Genomic DNA, 20,498 nt, shown 5'->3' with positions numbered 1-20,498 from the left:
TATATCTTTAAGATATTTGATTTTTAGATTGTAGTATGTTTGTGGTGTAGAAGGAAAACAGAATTCCCGTCTGATATTATACTGTATCATTGTGTATTACACACCACTGTATACCCACTATACCCACTACTGAATGTTAAATAATTAGATAATTGGTGTTTGAAGTGCTTCATATTATGTAGACATTCTTGGTGGATTATAACACAGGTGCTTAAGAGCCTTTGTGTGATATTTGGGGAAATTGGCTGGGTTTTTAATTTTTTTATTTTTAAAAGATTTATTTATTTATTTCAGAGAGAGAGAGTGCACAAGCGGGGGGAGACAGGCCTAGGGAGAGGGAGAAGCAGACTCCCCGCCCACTGAGCAGGGACCCTGGGATCATGACCTGAGCCGAAGGCAGATGCTTAACCAACTGAGCCACCCAGGCACCCATTGGCTGGGATTTTTAGATGGGCTGGGAAAACATTATTTTTCCCATTTAAAGCAAGTGGAAATATAGATTCCTTACCTGAAAGTTTACTGTTCCACATTTTTAATGGGCAAATTAGATTCCAGTAAGAGGGATGCCTACATTAAATTTAGCCATACTGATCTTTGGAACATTTAAATAAAGCAGTTCTCTTAAATGTGACTGCACATTGGACTCACTTTTTAAAAATAGGCTTATTCCAGGGGCGCCTGGGTGGCTCAGATGGTTAAGCGTCTGCCTTCGGCTCAGGTCATGATCCCAGGGTCCTGGGATCGAGTCCCGCATCGGGCTCCCTGCTCAGTGGGGAGCCTGCTTCTCCCTCTGCCTCTCTCTCTCTCTCTCTCTCATGAATAAATAAATAAAATCTTTAAAAAAAATAGGCTTATTCCCCATATTCTGTCTGCACAATTCTGACATAATTTTATGGAATGAGGCCCAGGCATTGGTTATTTTTAAAAAGCTGTGTGTGTGTGTGTGTGTGTGTGTGTGTGTGTGTGTGTGTGTGTGAATATATATAAAGAAATAACCCACCCACCCCAGTCTTTTACATGATTGAGAATCATTGAAGTAGAGAGATGTAGTACATAGTTATAATTTTTGGTCTGACCCAAGAGGTAGGTCTGGACTGGAAGAAAAGATTGGCTAATAATCATCAAGTAGATGATATAGTAAATGCCAACATTATGCTATAAGTGGAGTGCAAATATTCAGCCATGTAAAATGCAATCCATTCTTGCAAGTTTGATTAAAGGACCCAGTTGAGGCTGTGCAGATAGCCAGTAGGGAGCTCCAAAGCGCAATTCAAATCCACTTCCGTCTTGACTGTGGTTTGGTGCCACCTAGTGGCTGTTTCTGCTTCAGCCTAAATATCAATGGGGCAGGTTTTCTGTTGGAATTGCCTGCCCTTTCCCTGCCTGGTCTTGCCCTCACCAGGTCTGTCCCACAATCATTTACCAAAATAAGAACATTAACCTGTCCTGCTTTCAGAACGTAGACTGGGCAGAGGAAGGAAGCAATTTCCAATTACTGTATGCTCAAGACTTATAGATTACATTAGGGTGAGATTTTACTATTTATGGGTGGTTTTACAGTGTTTAGAACCATGCAAGAAAATGTGATTACTCAAGGAAGGGTGCAAAATGAGAATAAAGTAAGACATGCACGTGTATGCACACATGCATATGCACTTTTAGAAATTATATGGGTATGTCCTTTTAGATTTGTAACTGTCCAGACCATGTCTAGTAGACTTTTTAGACAATCCTTTTTTATTGTCCTTATAAAACCCTTAGGGAAAGCTGTATTTGTTATAGTAATAATTGCATTTATTATTTTTAGTATACTGTTATTAATATCTAGCTTACCTAGTTGTAGTTAACAATAAATGAGTTTTATCAAAGCTTAGAGTTAAACTGGGCAACATCTCCATCCTTTTCTCATCCCTTGAAATTACGGGAAAAGTGGTATTCAGGTACAAGGTAAGACTCAGAATGCAGACTACCTTTTGAGCCAAGACAAAACCATAGTTAGGGGAATCTTTTCTTGTGTTCTGCCTCATGGCGGTATAGAAAGAGATCTGACAACTATCTATTTTTGCTACTAGAGGCTTTTTTCCCCCATGAGAGGAATGGAATGATTATGCCTTCATATGTAAAAGCTGATTTGTGTGTGTGTGTGTGTTCTTTACTTAGGTGAAAAGCCATATGTTTGTACAGTCCCCGGGTGTGACAAAAGGTTTACAGAATATTCCAGTTTGTACAAACATCACGTTGTTCACACTCATTCCAAACCATATAACTGTAACCACTGTGGGAAGACCTACAAGCAGATCTCCACACTGGCCATGCACAAACGGACGGCCCACAATGACACTGAGCCCATCGAGGAGGAGCAGGAAGCCTTCTTTGAGCCTCCCCCGGGTGAGTGTTCTTTCCAGTAAACCTCTCTCCGTGCTGGGGAATCAACAGCTGTCATAATTTGTGATTCATAGCATTTTCTCAGATAACAAAGTTTCATTCACATAATCACACAGAGAATTTACACCTGTAATAAGTACTATCAAAGAAAGGGACTTGGTGTTCTGGGATGTCTAAGAAGGGAAGTTAGTCTAGTCTGGGAGGTGTTTTTGTTGTTTTTGTTCTGTTTTGTTTTTTTCCCTGTTTAGTTCTCCACTTGTTAAACAGAAGGATGGCAGTAAAGTGGATTTAGGACACGCAGCTCGAATTGCAGTTTTTCTTCTGTCAGACCTGGTTGCACTTACCTATATGCTGGAGGGTTTTCCCTCTTCATTGTGGCTTCTGTTCGGCAAGGAAAGCTGTAATTGTCACTAAAGAAGCCCTGGAACCTGCTAACTTTGAGATCAAGCTTATTTCAAGTGCCAGTGGTCTGAGTGGTAGGAGCAGAGGGATCTGACACGCTGGGAAGCAGAGGAGGGACCCGCAGTCTCTGCCTTGCTTTGAGCTGAGTTTGAGTGACGTGAATTCTTGTGCTGCTTAATAAAGTGATCTCTCGGTCTAATAGAATGCAAAGGCAAAGAATTGCAGTCAATCTCTTGCACAAGTCATGTGAGCTTTCTGGTTTTGTAAAGTTCATTACAGGTTAGCGAGACACAGTTCTTAAATAAGTTAAAGTAACAGCTACTACGAGAGATGGTAGAGGGTGGATAGGGGTTAATTCGGTGGAGAGGCAGGGATTAGGCAGGAAGGGGAAATAAGGAGCAAAGTCAAGAGGACATTCAAGCAGAGGGAAGGGCACATACAGAAAGCCCTGAGGTTGGAGAGAGCAAAGTAAATTGGAGAGGCCAAAAGAAGTCTGGCCAGTGGGGTACTTCTGCCCGGGAGGACAGTGTGAAATGGGGCCAGAGAGCAAGGGAGGAGCTGCTGGGCTATTTGGGTGCACTAAGGATGTTGATCGTTAAGCATTAGAGCGGTTTGGCACTCCCAAATAACTCTTCGCTGATTCATGTGCTATTCAGTAGTGCTGTAGGAGACAAAAACATTCATTTCGATAAGAATAAACTCTTGGGAAAAAATGTTAGAGGATTACATTCTGTGATTTCAGTTAAATAACATAGGTAAGTCAGTAAAGTAGGTGAAGATTTTCTAAAAAACAAAACAAAACCTAGGTTGTCCTACTGTTGCACTGAGGACCTCCTAAATGGAAGTAGATTTGAAAATGAAAAGAAATCCTGTTTTCCTGTTCTTATATTGAAATGTTGAAAAATCTTTTATGTGAGAAAAGTTGGTTGGAAAATAAGGGAAAGAGTACATCATTCACTACCTGCTGCAGTTCTAATTTGTCTTTTCAGACATCTGTCATGTGATAGAAGTAACAGCTCCTTCCCTGCTGGCTGCTGTGTGTTTTGGCGAAGCACCCTGAGTGCGCACAGTCAGATATTCCCACAACTGCTGGGTCCTTGAAGTTAGAAAGCAGGCTTTGTTTTGTTCTTGTTTTGTTTTGTTTTTCTAAACAGGCTTTAATGATGACAAGCTCAGGTTTTAAAATTCTTTTTTTAAGCTTCTTCAGTCTCTTCCTACAAAGTTGATCTTTCAGATTGTCTGAATTTCTTGTATTCTAGAAAATAGTCCGTAATATGATAATGCACATTTTGTTAAAAAATATAATAAACTATGATTGTTTTTCTAAGAATAGGGATGGGTTTGCGTTCCTTTCCTCTCCTGTGATTCTTGAGGTTCTGTAGCCCATTGGGATAATAGTATCTAAATGGCTGTGACACAGGACAGACAGACGTGAAGTAATGGCCGCCGTGGAGATTATACCACCATGACCAGAGCCATATGCGTGCATGCGTCAGCCACTAACTTTGAGAAGTACTCCTAAATTAGCATAAGTCCTTCCTTGAGGGGAAAAAAAAACCCCATATTTACCCTCTTTCTGGCTTTGTGGGAGGTGGAAAGCAATAGAAGAGAGGGAACAGCAGGCTTCCTGGTTGCCAAGTATAGCAGTAATGGACTGTTGAAACTGCTGTTTACTTGCTGGTTCTTTATGAAATAAAGAAGTGAATGGTGGTTCCTGTTCTGTCCCTTATTAAATGATTAACCTTACCCCAGATAATATGCCATTACATTGTCTTTACACAATGTGGTCATTGTGTACTGATGACTTACAATCAATCACTTGTGTTAAAGAGTAAGTAATTTAGTATTAGTAGTAGGTTCTGTTTACCCACCATTCTGGTTTTGTGGTTAATGTTTATGAAGATTGTCTTATCATTTTTAACAGCTTCTTAAGTGACTGCAAGAACTTCATGCATACTTGCCATGTTGGAAGGGTTATTTGCCAGGCAGTCTTCCTGTCCAGTACCTCCACGCCATGCCCCAGCACACATGCACGGTATCACATAATGACTCCAATTAAGAATAAAAGGGGTCTCCTAAAATTAGAACTTTTTTTTTAAGATTTTATTTATTTATTTGAGAGAGGGAGAAAGAGAGAGCATGAGCAGGGGGAGGGACAGAGGGAGAGGGAGAAGCAGACTCCCTGCTGAGCAGGGAGCCCACCTCGGGGCTGATCCCAGGACCAATCATGACTCGAGCGGAAGTCTGACGCTTTACCCACTGAGCCACCCAGGAGCCCTCAAAATCAGAACATTTGAATTTGATGTGGAAAGGTTTGGTTTGGTCTGCTTTGATTTGGTTTGGCTTTATAAAAGTGGAGGTGGAAGAATTGGAAGGAGGTGCTGGAAGCCATTTTTATGATTTGGAATATAATACATATACACTTTAATCTATACAAGTATTTCTGTCATACTTAAAATATTTTCGAAATGCAAATCAGAACTACACTGCGACATCACCTCACACCTGTCAGAATGGCTAAAATCATACAGGTGTTGGTGAGGACATGGAGAGAAAAGAACCCTTGTTCACTGTTGGGAATGCAAACTGGTGTAGATACTGTGGAAAACAGTATGGAGGTTCCTCAGAAAAGTTAAAAATAGAACTACCCTATGATCCAGTAATCGAACTACTGGGTATTTACCTAAAGAATACAAAAACACAAGGGGCGCCTGGGCGGCTCTGTTGGTTGAGTGTCTGACCCTTGGTTTCAGCTCAGGTCATGATCTCAGTGTTGTAAGATTGAGCCCCACATCGGGCTCCATGCTCAGTCAGAGTCTGCTTGAGATTCTTTCTCTCTCCCTCCCTCTGCCCCTCCCACTCATGCTCTCTGTCTCTCTCCAATAAATAAATAAAATCTTAAAAAAAAAGAATACAAAAACACTAATTCGAAAGGATACATTCACCCCTATGTTTATAGCAGCATTATTTACACTAGCCAAGGTGTGGAAGCAGCCCAAGTGTTCATAAAGAAAATGTACACACACACACACACACACACACACACGATGGAATGTTATTCAGCTATAAAAAGGAATGAAATCTTGCCATTTGCAACGACATGGATGGAGGCAGAAAGTATTATGCTAAGTGAAATAAGTCAGAAAAAGACAAATACCATACGATGTCACTCATGTGGAATTTAAGAAACAAAACAAAGGAGCAAGGGGATAAAAAGAGAGACAAACCAAGAAACAGACTCTTAAATATGCCTAGCAAACTGATGGTCACCAGAGGGGAGGTGGGCGGGAGGGGGATGGGTGAAATAGGTGATGGGCATTAAAGAGTATTGTGATGAGCACCAGGTGATGTAGGGAAGGGATGAATCTCTATATTGTACACCTGAAACTAATATTACACTGTATGTTAACTCTACTGGGATTAAAATAAAAATTTGGGAAAAAAAAATAAATATTCAAAGTGATTAAAAAAATATATATCCTCTGTTTTCTAAACAGCGTGATTGGTTGGTCAAATAAATGATTCATTTGTTTTAAATAGGTCAAAGTGAAGATGTTCTTAAAGGGTCCCAGATCACGTATGTTACAGGTGTGGAAGGGGACGATGTTGTGTCTACACAAGTAGCCACGGTAACCCAGTCTGGGCTGAGTCAGCAAGTTACACTCATATCCCAGGATGGGACTCAGCATGTGAGTATCCACCAAAAGCCAAACAAGTTAAATAATATTTCTCTGACTATGGACATGGAAGGCAGGTTGGGCCCCAACTGCGGAAAGCCTCGAATATCAGCTCACAGGCAGTGCTAGAGCTGAAGGTTTTCCAGTAGGCTGCTGAAAGAGACCGCGTGCCAGGGACATTAGAGGAGAGGGGATGCTTGTGACTCCAGCACTCGCGTGGTGTTACTGGTGTAGTTCAAAGGCGAGGTGATAAAGGTCAGTACCACCGTGAAATTGAGGGCTTGAAAAGTAGAGGATCCATGAGAAAACATAAATCAGAGAAGCTAGGATTTAGTAGCTGATTAGATCCAGGAGGTGAGAGTGAGACACCGGCAGAGCCTTGGCTAAGGGGACGATGGCATGATGACATCATTAGAAAACCGTGGGAGGGGCGCCCGGCTGGCTCAGTCAGTGGAGCGTACGGCTCTTGATCTTGGTCTTCAAGCCCCACATTGAGTGTAGAGATGACTTAAAAAAAAAAAAAAGATCCTGGGAAGTCAGCAATGGGCAAAACTGTAAAATTTCCAGAGTGCAGCTCTCTCCCTACCTGGAGTTAATGGGAGTTCACTTAACTTACCTCCCAGAATTAATAGACCAAGTCTCTTGATTTCCCCAGGAAAAGCAAGTAATGGTTATTCTCCAAACCATTGCTTTGTAGGTGCCACTAGCCTAAAATAATCCAGACTTGATTTCATTTTTAAGCTCCAAGTAAGGTTGTCTCTACCTGGTAGAAATAGGCATATGGGGCTCTTTATCCTCCTCTAACTGTCTCTTCCACGGAGAACCCTCTCCTTCCCTGTTTCTCCCAGAGCTTCCCTCCCATGATGAATCCTCCCCTTGTGTTGATAACGGTTACTCTGCTGATGTTAATTAGGAGACAGAACACTTTCGGGATTGGGATTGGCAATTTCGAGGTGCTTGTACCATCCCGTTCCTTCCCTTCCCCCTCACAGCACTACTTCCTCACAGTATTCTTTGTCCACTGATTGTCATGCAAGATTAAACACATTTACTAATGCAGTTTTAATTTAGCATCAAGCCTAAGACGTTTTCTTGAATTAGATCAACAGAGACCCTCTTGGGGCGCCTGGGTGGCTCAGATGGTTGGGCGTCTGCCTTCGGCTCAGGTCATGATCCCAGGGTCCTGGGATCGAGTCCCGCATCGGGCTCCCTGCTTGGCGGGGAGCCTGCTTCTCCCTCTGCCTCTGCCTCTGCCTCTCTCTCTGACTCTCATGAATAAATAAATAAAATATTAAAAAAAACAAAAAACAGAGACCCTCTTGAAGTCATGCGATGTAACCTCCCTCCCTCCTGATACAGGAGAATTTCCCACCACAGCAGCCCCCAAACAGATAAGGCAGTTTCTTTCGTAAGAGGCAGCCTGTTCCTTTGTTGGATAATTCTGTTGTTTATCAAACTGGAACCTACTGCTATGTCAACCACTCCTGGCTCCTCTCTGACCAGATAAAATGAGCCTCATCCCCCTTCATGTGTTCCAGAACAGCTATTTCCCTTATCCTGATGTAGTTTCTCCAGATGTAACCTCCCTTTTTCCTTCAGGGATTAGATTTCTCTTCCATTCCTTTAGTCAATTAAATAGTAAAGAGTTATTGAATTCTACCCAATGCCAGATATTCTGGTAGGCTTAGTGTGGGGAGTACAGAAAGTGGGGGTGGGTATCATAGTCTAGTAGGAGGGAGATATTCCTAAATGAACAATAACTTCTTATAATGATGGGTATATAATTGAGGAATGTGTAAAGTGCAGTGTCAGCCTGGAGGAAGGAGTAAATGATTCTTCCTGAAGGAATCTTGGAAACCCTTATAGAGAGTGGCCATTTATTCATTTGAGAGAGAGCATGAGTGGGGGAGGGGCAGAAGGAGAGGGAGAAGCAGACTCCCTGCCGAACAGGGAGCCCAGTGTGGGACTGATCCCAGGACCCAGAGATCACAACCTGAGCTGAAGTCAGACACTTAACCGACTGAGCCAGCCAGGCGCCCCGAGTGGCCATTTAGTAGGATCTTGAAGAATTTTCATGAATTTGGTAGGCAGAGTGAAAGGAAGGGAAAAGTCACGAAGATGTAACAGAATATGACATTCTGGAACTGCGAACGATTAGTTGTGGCTGGGAGTGCCAGATGCTGGTTTAGAAGTAGTAGAAGGTGTCTGGAGAAGCTGTTAAAGCCAAATTGCGAAAGGTCACAAATGCCATGTAAGAAGTCTGAACTCTAGTGACGGGGGTCACTGGGGATGTAAGCAGGGAGCATAATGAAATTTGTTTTCTTAAAAAGGTGTCAAGGTAGGGCGCCTGGGTGGCTCAGTCGGTTAGGCATCTACCTTCGGCTCAGGTCGTGGTCACAGAGTCCTGGGATTAAGTCCCACATCAGTCTCCCTGCTCTGCGGGGAATCTGCTTCTCCCTCTGCCCTTCACCCTGCTTGTGCTCTCTCTTGCTCACTCTCTCTTAATAAATAAAATCTTAAAAAAAGTGTCAAGGTCGGGCGCCTGGGTGGCTCAGTTGGTTGAGCGACTGCCTTCGGCTCAGGTGATGATCCTGGAGTCCCGGGATCGAGTCCTGCATCAGGCTCCCTGCTCAGCAGGGAGTCTGCTTCTCCCTCTGACCCTCTTCCCTCTCGTGCTCTCTATCTCTCATTCTCTCTCTCTCTCAGATAAATAAATAAAATATTTAAAAAAAAGTGTCAAGGTAGAGGATGGTTTAGGTAAGGGTTGGATTGGATACCTAGAAAGAAGTTGTATTGCAGGAAGTCAGACGAGAGGAAAATAAGGGTCTAAATTGGCAGCAGAGATGGAGAGGAGGAAATGCGTTTAAGAAATTGTCAGTTTTGGGGTGCCTGTTGGGCTCAGTCAGTGGAACATGTGACTCTTGATCTTGGGGTTGTGCGTTCAAGCCCCACGTTGAATGTAGAGATTACTTAAAAAGTTAAAAAAAAAAAGATTGCCAAATACAACAAGAAACAGACTGATTTGTAAAATGCATCGTATTGCAGGTCAACATATCTCAAGCTGACATGCAAGCCATTGGCAATACCATCACAATGGTAACGCAGGATGGCACACCCATCACAGTCCCGGCTCACGATGCAGTCATCTCCTCAGGAGGAACACACTCTGTCGCTATGGTTACGGCTGAGGGCACAGAAGGACAGCAGGTAATTGCTATTTTCTTTTTATATGAATCAGCACACATACCAATATCATAACTGTTACGTAGATATGCAATGTGATATGGTGGTGGTAAGCACAAAAACTTTGGATTGAATCCCAGCTTTATAGCATTAGCCACACAACCCTCTGGGTCTGTTTTTCCTCCTCTGTAAAATAGGAGTGATTGTTGCATCCACACCATAAGATTGATAAAAGGATTGAATGAGATAATGCATATAAAGTACTTAATATAAAGCCCAGGTATATATTCATTAATGGTAGCCCCTCCTATGATCATCATCAGATAGTTAGGAAAAGTTCATTTGCAAAATTTACTTTATTTAATATTTTGAATATGTAATATATTCACATAGTTCAGAAATCAAAAAGTATATACAGGTATGCAGTGAAAAGTCTTCCTCCTACCGCTGCCTCCAGCAACCGAGTTCTTGCCGCCCGCAGAGATAATCCATTGTTACTAGTTTCTTGCATAATCTTCCAGGAATTCGTGAAGCATATACAAACAAATACAAATAGTCATCTTCCCCCCTTCCTTTTTTTCTTATGGTAGTGAACAATACTGTTCTTCACTTTGTGTTTTTTTTAACTTAATTATACATCTAAAAAATATTTCTGTTTCATTATATAGAGAGCAACTATATGATATTTCACTGTATGAACACCATAATTAAAGATTTGTGCTGTTTCAAACAGCACGTAACCTTGTGGTCATGTGATTTTGCACGTGTGTGAGTCAGTCTGCTAGGCAAATCCTAGAGTGCATTCGTAATTGTGATAAGTAGCGCCAAGCTTCCCTTCTAGGGCCGTGCCCATCCACGTGACCATCAGGAGCATTGAGACCGCATCTTTCCCTTCTGTAGAGTCAACATAGTGGTATCAAACTTTTAAATTTTTGCTGATCTGATGTAGCTCTTTGTAGTTTTAATTTTTCATTTCCCTTAAAATACATGATATTAACACATTTTAACAATTGTTCTTGTGCTATGCTGAAAGCAGTGTTGAGATTCACTACAGCTACTTTACCGTGTTCAATGAAAGAGTCTGTCAAAATTAGTAGCTCTCATTCTTCATAAATTCATTTATAAATTCCATACCATCACAATCAAAATTCCAGCAGGCTCTTTTGAAGATATTACATAATCTCATTTTAAAATTTACATGAAAATGAAAGGACCTATGATAAATAAAACGACCTTGAAAAAAGAACAAAGTTGAAAGTCTTTACACCTTGAAATACACAATTCAGAATCATAAAGCTTCTGGAAGAAAAGTGAATATTTTTGTAACCTTAGGGTAAAGATTTCTTAGGATAAAAAATGCACTACCAATAAAAGAACAAAAATGATAAATTGGACTTCATCAAAATTAATTCTGCTCACCAAAAGACACCATTAAGAAAAAGATTAGATAAGCCTCAGACTGGGAAAAATATATTCACACTATATATATCTGACACCGGATTTGTATTGAAAATATATAAGAAACTTCTACAAATCAACAAATAGCCCATTAAAAATGAGTAAAATAAATACAATTTTTTTTAAATGAGCAAATCATTTGCTCATTTGAACAGATCTCTCACAAAAGAAAATGCAAGAATGGCCAATAACATAAAAAAGTGCTCAAATCTGTAGTTATTAAAGAAATGCAAGTTAAAATCACAATGAGATACCACCATTTCAGACACAGGAAAATTACTAAAACAAAAGACTAACATCTGGTAAAGATATGAAGCAACTAGAACATTCGTACACACTCGTGGGAGTGTAAAATGATATAACCACTTTGAAGAACTGTTTGGTGGTTTCTTATACCCCATGACCAAGCAATTCCACTAGAATACGTATCGTATGATTTCACTTACATGGAATCCAAGAACAGACAAAACAAATCCATGGTGATAGAAATCAGAAAATGCTGCTTGACCGGGGGAAGGAAATTGATGGGATGGAACATGAAGGAACTGTTCTCTTATTTTGTTTTAGGTGGTGGTTCCACAGATGTATCTGTCAGAACTCAACAGAACACCTAAAGATTTGTGCATTTTTATTGTTTGTTAATTACACTCTATGCAAAAACAGAAACAAAAGCAAAACCCAACCACTAGCTTTCAGGCTGTCTTACAGAGTGGTCCCAGTCATTTCCGTGGCTGTAGGATCCCTGGATGGGTGCATGGCACAGCTTGGGTAAATACACCTTATGCCAGTTACAGTTGCAGGTCTGGAAGGATAGTGACCCTAAGGCAAACATTCTTTTGTAGTTTATCTGTAGCCTGGGGTATAGGAAAATTTTCAGGAGAGACAGTTTTGAGGGCTGGAATGAAGCCAGGCAGCTTCCAACAACCAGGGATATTACAACAGGAGTGGGGGTTTCATTTGAGGACCAGATGCCGCCATTGCTCCTTCTTCTGCAACTGTAGGCCATGGGGCAGATGTTGGCTATCCACTTGGGGTGTCCAGACACCACCTGTGAATTATCTGTAATGCTTAAATTGCCTAGTTCTTTACATGCATGAGAAGAAAGCAATTGGTCCTTCACTGGCCTTTTTATTCTTAAGGTAATTGGATTTCTTAGACTCGGTTTTTCAGGTGCCTCTGGAAGCCTAGTTAGCAGGTATATAAAGAAGAGTCTGTGCTCTCTATTTTAATTTGAGATTACAAAAGTAATGTATATTCCCAGTGTAATAGAATAGAAAGTCTAGAAACAGACCCTCACATATATAGTCAGTTAAATTTCAACAATTAAAATTTGACCATTCAGTGGGAAAGGATGGTCCTTTAAACAAATGGTGCTGGGAAAACTATATTCACATGAGAAGGAATGAAGCTGGACCTTTACCTTATACCATATATAAAAATTAACTCAGAATGTATTAAAGACCTAAATTTAAGAGCTAAAAACTATATAATGCTTAGAAGAAAATATAAATGAAAATCTTCACGACCCAGATTAGGGAATTATTTATGTATGATACCAAAAGCAGAGGCAATGAAAGAAATAAATAAATTAAACTTGTTCAAAATTAAAAACTTTGTTCACTAACTAGAATTTAAAAATTTGAAAAGGAAAAAAAAAACAAAATAAAATAAAAAATTAAATTAAAAACTTTGTGCATCAAAGGCCAGGACCAGGAGAGTGAAAAGACAATCTACATAATGAGAGGAAATACTTGCAAATTATATATGTGATAAGGGATGAATACTTAGATAAAAACTTCCTATAACTCAGCAACAAAAAAACCAAGCAACCCAATTTAAGCAAAAACAAAGGACTTGAATAGACATTTCTCCAACAAGATTTAGTGATGACGAGATAGCACGTGAAAAGATGTTCAACATCATTAGTCATCAGGGAGATACAAATCAAAACCACACTGACATACCACTTCACCCCCATTAGGTTAGGCTATTATCCAAAAGACAGACAGTAACAAGTGTTGCTGAGAATGCAGAAAAATTGGAACTCTGGTGCATTGCTCATTGGAATGGAAAATGGTGCAAGTACTGTGAAAAACAGTATAGCAGTTCCTCAAAAAGTTGAACATAGGGGCACCTGAATGGCTCATTTGATTAAGTGTCTGACTCTTGGTTTTGGTTCAGGCTGTAATCTCAGGGTTGTGAGATCGAGCCCCATGTCGGACTCTGGGCTGGGCGTAGAGTCTGCTTGGAATTCTCTCTCTCCCTCTGCCCTTCCCCCTGCTCGCACTTTCTCTCTCTCTCTCAAATAAATAAATAAAATCTTAAACAAAAAAAAGTTGAACATAGTGGGACGCCTGGCTGGCTCAGTTGGTAGAGTGTGTGACTCTTGATCTTGGGGTCATGAGTTCAAGCCCCATGTTGGGCATAGAGTCTACTTAAAAAAAGTTGAACATAGAATTACATATGATCCTATAATTCCGCTTGTAGCGATATATCCAAAAGAATTAAAAATAGAGACTCAAACTAAAAATCTGCTATAATCGGGGTGACTGACAGGTTCAGTCAGTGGAGTGTGGACTCTTAATCTCAAGGTTGTGATTTCGAGCCGCACATTGGGTATAGAGATTACTTACAAATAACATCTTTTTAAAAACCTGCTATACTCTTTTGATGTTAAAATAACTAGTCTCGGGTATTAAAGAGGGCACATTCTGCATGGAGCACTGGGTGTTATGAACAAACAATGAATCATGGAACACTACACCAAAACAAATGAGGTAATATATGGTGATTAACATAACAATAAAAAATTAAAAAAAAACTAGTCTCAACATTTAGGACCACTTACTTTGTGTGGGTGGATGTATGTGTGGTGTGTACAGAGTTAGGATTATAATTTTGTGCTTGTCATCTAACACTATATTCTGAGCACTTTCTCATACCAATTAAGTGTTCTTATAAAAGGATTTTTATCATTTGTAAAGTAATCCATCAAATGGAACTTATTCCACATACATAGATTGTTGTACAAGCTTTTGATTATATTCATAGGAACAAATTCTAGACATGGAATTATTAATGGTATAAAGTATTTTAAGCTGTTTGCTACATACTGCCAAATTGTTATCCAAAAAGTTTTAACAATTATGCCATGGATCTAAAAGCTGCCTTGTTTTTCTGTACTCTTCTTGCTAGTATTGAGGATTTTTTTTATATTTGCATAATTCACAAGCAAAAGTTGAATTCTGTTTTTATTGTCATCTCTCTGACCACTAACGAAGGTTTTCCATATCAGCTCACAATCTGTTTTTTCTTAATTGAGGTAAAATTTACATACAATGAAACGTACAGATCTTAAACTTACAATTCAGTGAGTTGTTAAATATGTACACCCATATAACCACCATTCCAAACAAGATATAGAACATTTCTGTCACCCTGGAAAGTTCCTTTGTGACCCCCCTCTAGTCAATCCCCAGCCCTTTCAGTTTTCCTACTGAAATGGAAATCTAATTTTAAATGCAACAGGTAAATAGGAGAAAATAGTATATTACCTACCATTTATCCCCACTCAGGAGTAAATAGACCTTTGAGATATGAATTAGTCCACATGTGTAACCTTCCAAGCAGCCACTTAGGGTAATAGAACCTATAGGCATAGTCACGTCGCCCTTGGTTAATGGAGCCTGGTGTAGCAGATCCCCTTGTCCAGTGTCATCTAACCTGTTATGTCATTGGTTCACGAAGCTTGGATAAGTCCCTTCTTTCTGAGCCTCAGCTTCTTCAAGTAAAAAAGAAGAGTCTAGGGCCACCTGCATGGCTCAGTCCGGTTGAACATCCGACTCTTGATTTCAGTTCATGTCATGATCTCAGGGTCATGGGATCTAGCCCTGTGTGGGGCTCCATGCTCAGCGGCGAGTCTGCTGGAGATTCTCTCCCTCTCCCTCTGCTCCTCCCCCTGCTCATACTCTATATATAAAATAAATAAATAAATCTTAAAAAAAGAAGAAGAAGAGTCTAGAATAGACAATATATAAGTTCTCTTCCAGCTCTAGGCTTCTACAAGTCTGTGGTCAGAAGGGAGTTTTTCCTTTCAGATCCGAAGATAGTCTCTTGCATTAAATGGAGTTTAATGTACTTAATCATAGCTTTCCTTCTGTCTACTTTTTGTTGAAGGTTGCAATTGTGGCTCAGGACTTGGCAGCATTCCATACTGCCTCATCAGAAATGGGGCACCAGCAGCACAGCCATCACTTAGTAACCACAGAAACCAGGCCTCTGACCTTAGTGGCCACATCCAACGGCACCCAGATTGCAGTTCAGGTGAGTACAGTGACAGCTGGGTTCCTTCACAGCTCTCGGCCTTGTGTGCTGTCCTCTACTCATAACCTTCACTTGAGGCAAGGCACAGAATAATCTATGGTACTTCGCTCCTTGAAGAAAACTGCTGTTTGCGGTGGACTCAAAGAAACTGGCACTTTGCTCTGTATTATCTTTGCATGTTTTAGGGGAATTTATTTATTTATTTATTATTTATTTATTTATTTATTTAAGATTTTATTTATTCATTTGACAGAGACACAGAGGAGGAACACAAGCAGGGGGAGTGGGAGAGGGACAAGCAGGCCTCCCGCAGAGCAGAGATCCCGATGTGGGGCTGGATCCCAGGACTCTGGGATCATGAACTGAGCCGAAGGCAGAGGCTAAAGGACTGAGCCACCCAGGTGCCCCTAGGGGAATTGATAGCAAGAAAAAGAAAAGCTTCTGGTAAAACATCCCAGCATGCCCCCAGCCAGCCATCTTTACTTTCAAAATAAGTCTCATTAGGTAGGATTCTAGAAAGCACTTAAGAGCTACTCCTTGCAAATGAACCTAGTGTAAACAGAGACCCCAAGTTAGTCCCTTGAGAATCCCTGCACAGCTGTGTTTTATGTTGGGGGAACATCAGAAGACAGAAAAGACTGTTCTCAGGGAAGTCACTGGATTAAAGCAGAGAGTCTAGAATGCTAGGTGCAGATTACCTTTCCTTGGGAAGCGTTGTTTTTCATGTATTTACTTGGAAGAAGGAACACATTCAGGAAAATGCCAACCATTTGTTTTAATTTAGTTTATGGGCATAGAAGCTAATGGCTCAGGATGCTCTGTCAGTGCCTCCATTAGAAAAGATGAGCATCTTTTGTCTGTTGCACGAGTGAAGGTTTATCAAAATCCTAAAGAAAGAAACTACATTATACTCCTGCAAGGATTTTTTTCTGCTCTTAATGATTGGATCAGCAGTAGTATCTTAAGTCCAGCTGTCAGAATTAGAGAGAAATTTTACTTTTGGGGGGCACCTGGGTGGCTCAGTCAGTTAAGCCTCTGCCTTCAGCTTAAGCCATGATTCCAGCGTCCTGGGATCGAGCCCCATGTCCGGCTCTCTGCTCAGCGGGAAGCCTGCTTCTCCCTCTCCCTCTGCCTGCAGCTCCCCCTGCTTGTGCTCTCTCTCTCTCTGTGAAATAAATAAATAAAACTCCTTAAAAAAATTTTACTTCTGGCATATTCTGTTTCTTTGATATTCTCTTTGGTATGCCTTTGTGTTTTTTCCTGTTTCAGCTTGGAGAACAGCCATCTCTGGAAGAAGCCATCAGAATAGCATCTAGGATCCAACAAGGAGAAACGCCAGGGTTGGATGATTAATCCTCGAAACAGTGGGGCACTACATCAGAAGGAGCCTTTCAAATCTTCAGGCAGCAGACATCCATGAGCCCGGGCCCAGGAAAATTAGAATTTTTCCATTCCTGACATACTGTACACATTTTTATGCAAGAGTGGAGAACAGTTTATTCTTGACACTTTTGTGTATATAACTCTTGGAATAGATTCCCAAACAGATTCATTGTGTACAAGGTTGTATGAAATTAGGGCAATACAGTGAAGTTTCACGTTACTCTTTTATCAGTTTGCAAACTCCTAGCGTCTACATGCAAGATCAGTGGAGTCTTATGGAGTCTTATGATGGATTTTTAACTTACTGTGAAAAAATTAAAAAAGGCTGTATCTAAAACGTCAAAGGTTCTATACTTCAAACAATCAATTCCAAAAGCCATCATGGATAATAAAGGATGTAAAGCCTTCAGATATTTCCCCAAGTTAATAGAGTGTCTGCAGTTTTTGTTCTACTGTATACTTGTATGTTTTTATTTGTACCTCACGGTTTGAAGACTATTCATTATAGTTTTCCATCCCTGTTAAAATACCACCTCTTCAAGCTGAGATGCTAATTATATTGAATTGGATCCATTACATTGGATTATGTATAAAATGACAAAGTTTGGTTATTTAAAATTAAAAAGTTAAATCCAGTGCTTTGGTTTTGTTAAAGATTTTACTTAGCGTTCAATTTTTTGTTACTGTTTTTTAAAAAATAATGAACTATCAAAATTTGACCACAGGCTGGAGCCCGGGATAACAGCGCTGTAATTGAAAATGGCTTTACTCTGAAAATTAGGTTAGTGGGTCGGTGTAAATTATTTATTTTTGCTTATGTACTTTTGTTTTAAAGCTTATTTACCCTAAAGTTTATTATTAATTTTGAATACAGCAATTTTTAAAATGTTACCTTTACCTTTGTTTTATTAAATTGGTATGGGGGGGAAGTGTTGCAGAAAACACCACCAGTGGCATCGATTACAACCCAACACACGTATATCGAGAGTATATTGTTTATCAAGCACAGAATAAGTATTTTTTCATACATTTTTATGTACTTAAAACAATTTTGTGAGATATAGGGGATTTATTATCCCCATTGATACAAGGGGAAACAGCTTCCTAAGAAGTTAAATGTCTCACCCGGGGCCTCTGGCTGTGCAGAGGCAGGGCAAACACAGGGCAAAACCCAGACTTTGTGAGCCCCACATTCCACAAGCTATTTCACCACACCACAACTGTGCCTTCTCAGGTGGGGATTTGTGGCAGACATGATCGAGATGAGCTCTGGTGTTTTCTGATTGCCTAATGACCTGAGCCCTTGAAAAACCATGTCTAATGTCAGAAATTCAGCTTAGGGTCCACCAAGGTCCAAAAAAAAGGTGGAAAGGGGAGGGAAGGTTTGTCTTGCAATAACCACTCCTTCACTGTGGTTCACTATGCTTTGTTTGCCGGAGAGCTGCAATGAGGCGCTCGTGTTTCATTTCAAGCTTTACAGTAAAAAGGGGAAAACTGTTGTACTGTTTTATTCAATATAAATGTTATCTTTGATGAGGTTTCTTTGAAGTCTTGTTAAAAAGGGTCATGACTTAGTCATCTGAAATGGGGGTTGGGCAGGGGACTGGTTGCTTTCCCTTCAAAGCGCCTCACAGATACTTAACATCAGAAAAGGTCTTAGTCACACACAGATCCAGTCTTCACTCTTGACTGAGACATTTAAACACACACAGAAGAACTCCCAGGTGAGGCCTGCTAAGGCTCAGCAAGCGCTGGCATGGACAGACAGAGGAAGAGGAAGATCTGCAAAATCACAGGGCGGTGCTCTGGCCTCCCAGTACCGGTCGTGGCCACTGCCCAGGAGCTCCTCTGCGGGGCCCACCCAGGTCTGCTGTGCTTCCCAGGACCAAACCCGGGCTGTCAGCCTCCCTGCTCCCCTGACAGCTGCCTTTGCTCAGATCACAGGCTTTCTCCCTCACCCCAGCCCCTTTGCCAGCTAGACTGGACAGGCTGAGTTGGACTCCGCTCGGAGGCCGGCCCGATTATCCCTCAGCTCAAAGGAAAATGCCTTCCTACCGGCACCAGAGAAGAGGTTAAAGGGATGCTGCTGGTGTGTCCCCTGCCTGCCTGCCTTCCTAGGAACGGGACCTCCGGTGCCCAAGGGAAGACCAGCTGATGGGCAGAGAGTTGCTAGTAAAGCTGGTGCGCGGTTTTTTCCCAGTGTGGGATGCAGAGAGGGGCCCTCCAAAGTTGAAAATTCCCCAAAGACACTTGATGAAACAAGAGTACGCTTTTTTTTTTAAAGATTTTATTTATTTGAGAACGAGAGAATGAGAGCACGAGAGGGAAGAGGGTCAGAGGGAGAGGCAGACTCCCCGCTCAGCAGGGAGCCCGATGCGGGACTCGATCCCGGGACTCCAGGATCATGACCTGAGCCAAAGGCAGTCGCTTAACCAACTGAGCCACCCACGCGCCCGAAACAAGAGTACGCTTTACAAATGGAGCCGGATGGAGCATAACTCTGCAACATGATCCAGACAAGGCTCAAGGCAACACTCAGTCCAAGAAAAACTCCCACTCTCCCAGACACAACTTGAGGCCACTACAAAGAGGAAGGATATTGCCCACAGTCCGCAGTCATAAGAATTTAGGGAATAGAGTAAGAGAAGGGCTTGGCTTCCTCAACCCTCCAAGGTGGCAGTTGCCCAGAGGGCCAGACAGCGGCCTGTGCCCCCACCGCCCCCCCCACGGCCCCAGGCCAGCAGGGGCCAACCGGCTTTGGAGGGTCTCCCATGCTGCCCGTCCTGCATGGCAGCCCTGGGCCTACGGAAGTAACTTGGGAAACCACGCACTCAGCACTGAAATGGATGGATTCTAGGAACTTTGGTCCAGTATTTCCTAGCTCGGGGAAGACTGTAAACCAGTCAACAGTTGACAGATCCCAACAGTGAGCAGGGAGGGAGAGGGCAGAAAGGACAGGGCACAGCTGAAGTCTGTTGGCGAGGAAAGGTTGCCCAGGCAAGTGGAGAAAGGCTGCCTCAGCCCCCTCTGCCGTAGCACTCTCTAGATTTAGGCTTCCTTAAGCATGAGGAGATCTTACAAAGAAGACTCCAGCCAAATCCCCTCTTCTCTTTTGCCTGAGGAACATGGCTGGCTCATGGACGTGTGACCTGTGCAGTTGAACAAGACCCTGCACTTGGGATTTAATGCACTGTGGTTACAAGTCTTGGAATTCTTAATAGTTTTACCTTTGAGTTTGTGTTCTGTGAGGTCTCACAGAGCAATGGGACACAATGCCAGCCACTGCAGCTCCCTGGATGGGTTCTCTGTCACTCCCCTACCTGATCTCCCGTTCTCTCCCCAACCCTGCCCCTGCCACCATGCCCTCTGCTTTCGGCAGGTCGGTGTCGGGCATATGCCCTCTGCTTTCGGCAGGTCGGTGTCGGGCATATGCCCCCTGTGGAGTCCGGCGAGGCGGTGGCCATGCCCACCCCCGGCTGGCAGCTGGGCTGCTGACCGCAGCCAAGAAGCTCACCCCTGTACTGAGCGCTTCCCAGTTCTGAATTTTGACAATACCTGGGAGCAGCCTGTTTGTTGTGGGCTGGAGGGGTAGGCCTGTGGGAAGGGGGACCCGGCAGCTGTCAGGCCCAAGATGTACCCTCCTCAGGCACCTGTGAAGTCCCAGGCCCTGGCGGACGCTTTCTACAG

At 42.0% G+C, this 20,498-nt stretch overlaps 1 protein-coding gene across 6 annotated transcripts in view; it reads left to right on the top strand.

The window, feature by feature from the left end:
- ZNF143 (zinc finger protein 143) overlaps positions 1–17,702 on the top strand; it is a 65,422-nt gene extending 47,720 nt beyond the window's left edge. For all 6 annotated transcript variants that reach the window (XM_025894263.2, XM_025894262.2, XM_073882929.1 and 3 more), the window contains exons 12-16: positions 2,161–2,388; positions 6,328–6,476; positions 9,510–9,671; positions 15,282–15,428; positions 16,698–17,702. In XM_025894263.2, coding sequence (XP_025750048.1) covers positions 2,161–2,388; positions 6,328–6,476; positions 9,510–9,671; positions 15,282–15,428; positions 16,698–16,781 — 770 coding nt within the window. In that variant the 3' untranslated portion in view covers positions 16,782–17,702. The remainder of the gene's footprint in view (positions 1–2,160; positions 2,389–6,327; positions 6,477–9,509; positions 9,672–15,281; positions 15,429–16,697) is intronic.
- Positions 17,703–20,498: the final 2,796 nt, after the last annotated feature.

Source organism: Callorhinus ursinus, unplaced genomic scaffold (assembly GCF_003265705.2).
Source record: "Callorhinus ursinus isolate GAN/ISIS: 27379988/994484 unplaced genomic scaffold, GSC_fseal_2.0 scaffold49, whole genome shotgun sequence".
NCBI classification, from domain to species: Eukaryota; Metazoa; Chordata; class Mammalia; order Carnivora; family Otariidae; genus Callorhinus; species Callorhinus ursinus.
Note: the sequence above shows the minus strand (reverse complement) of the source record. Positions and strands in the feature narration are given on the sequence as shown.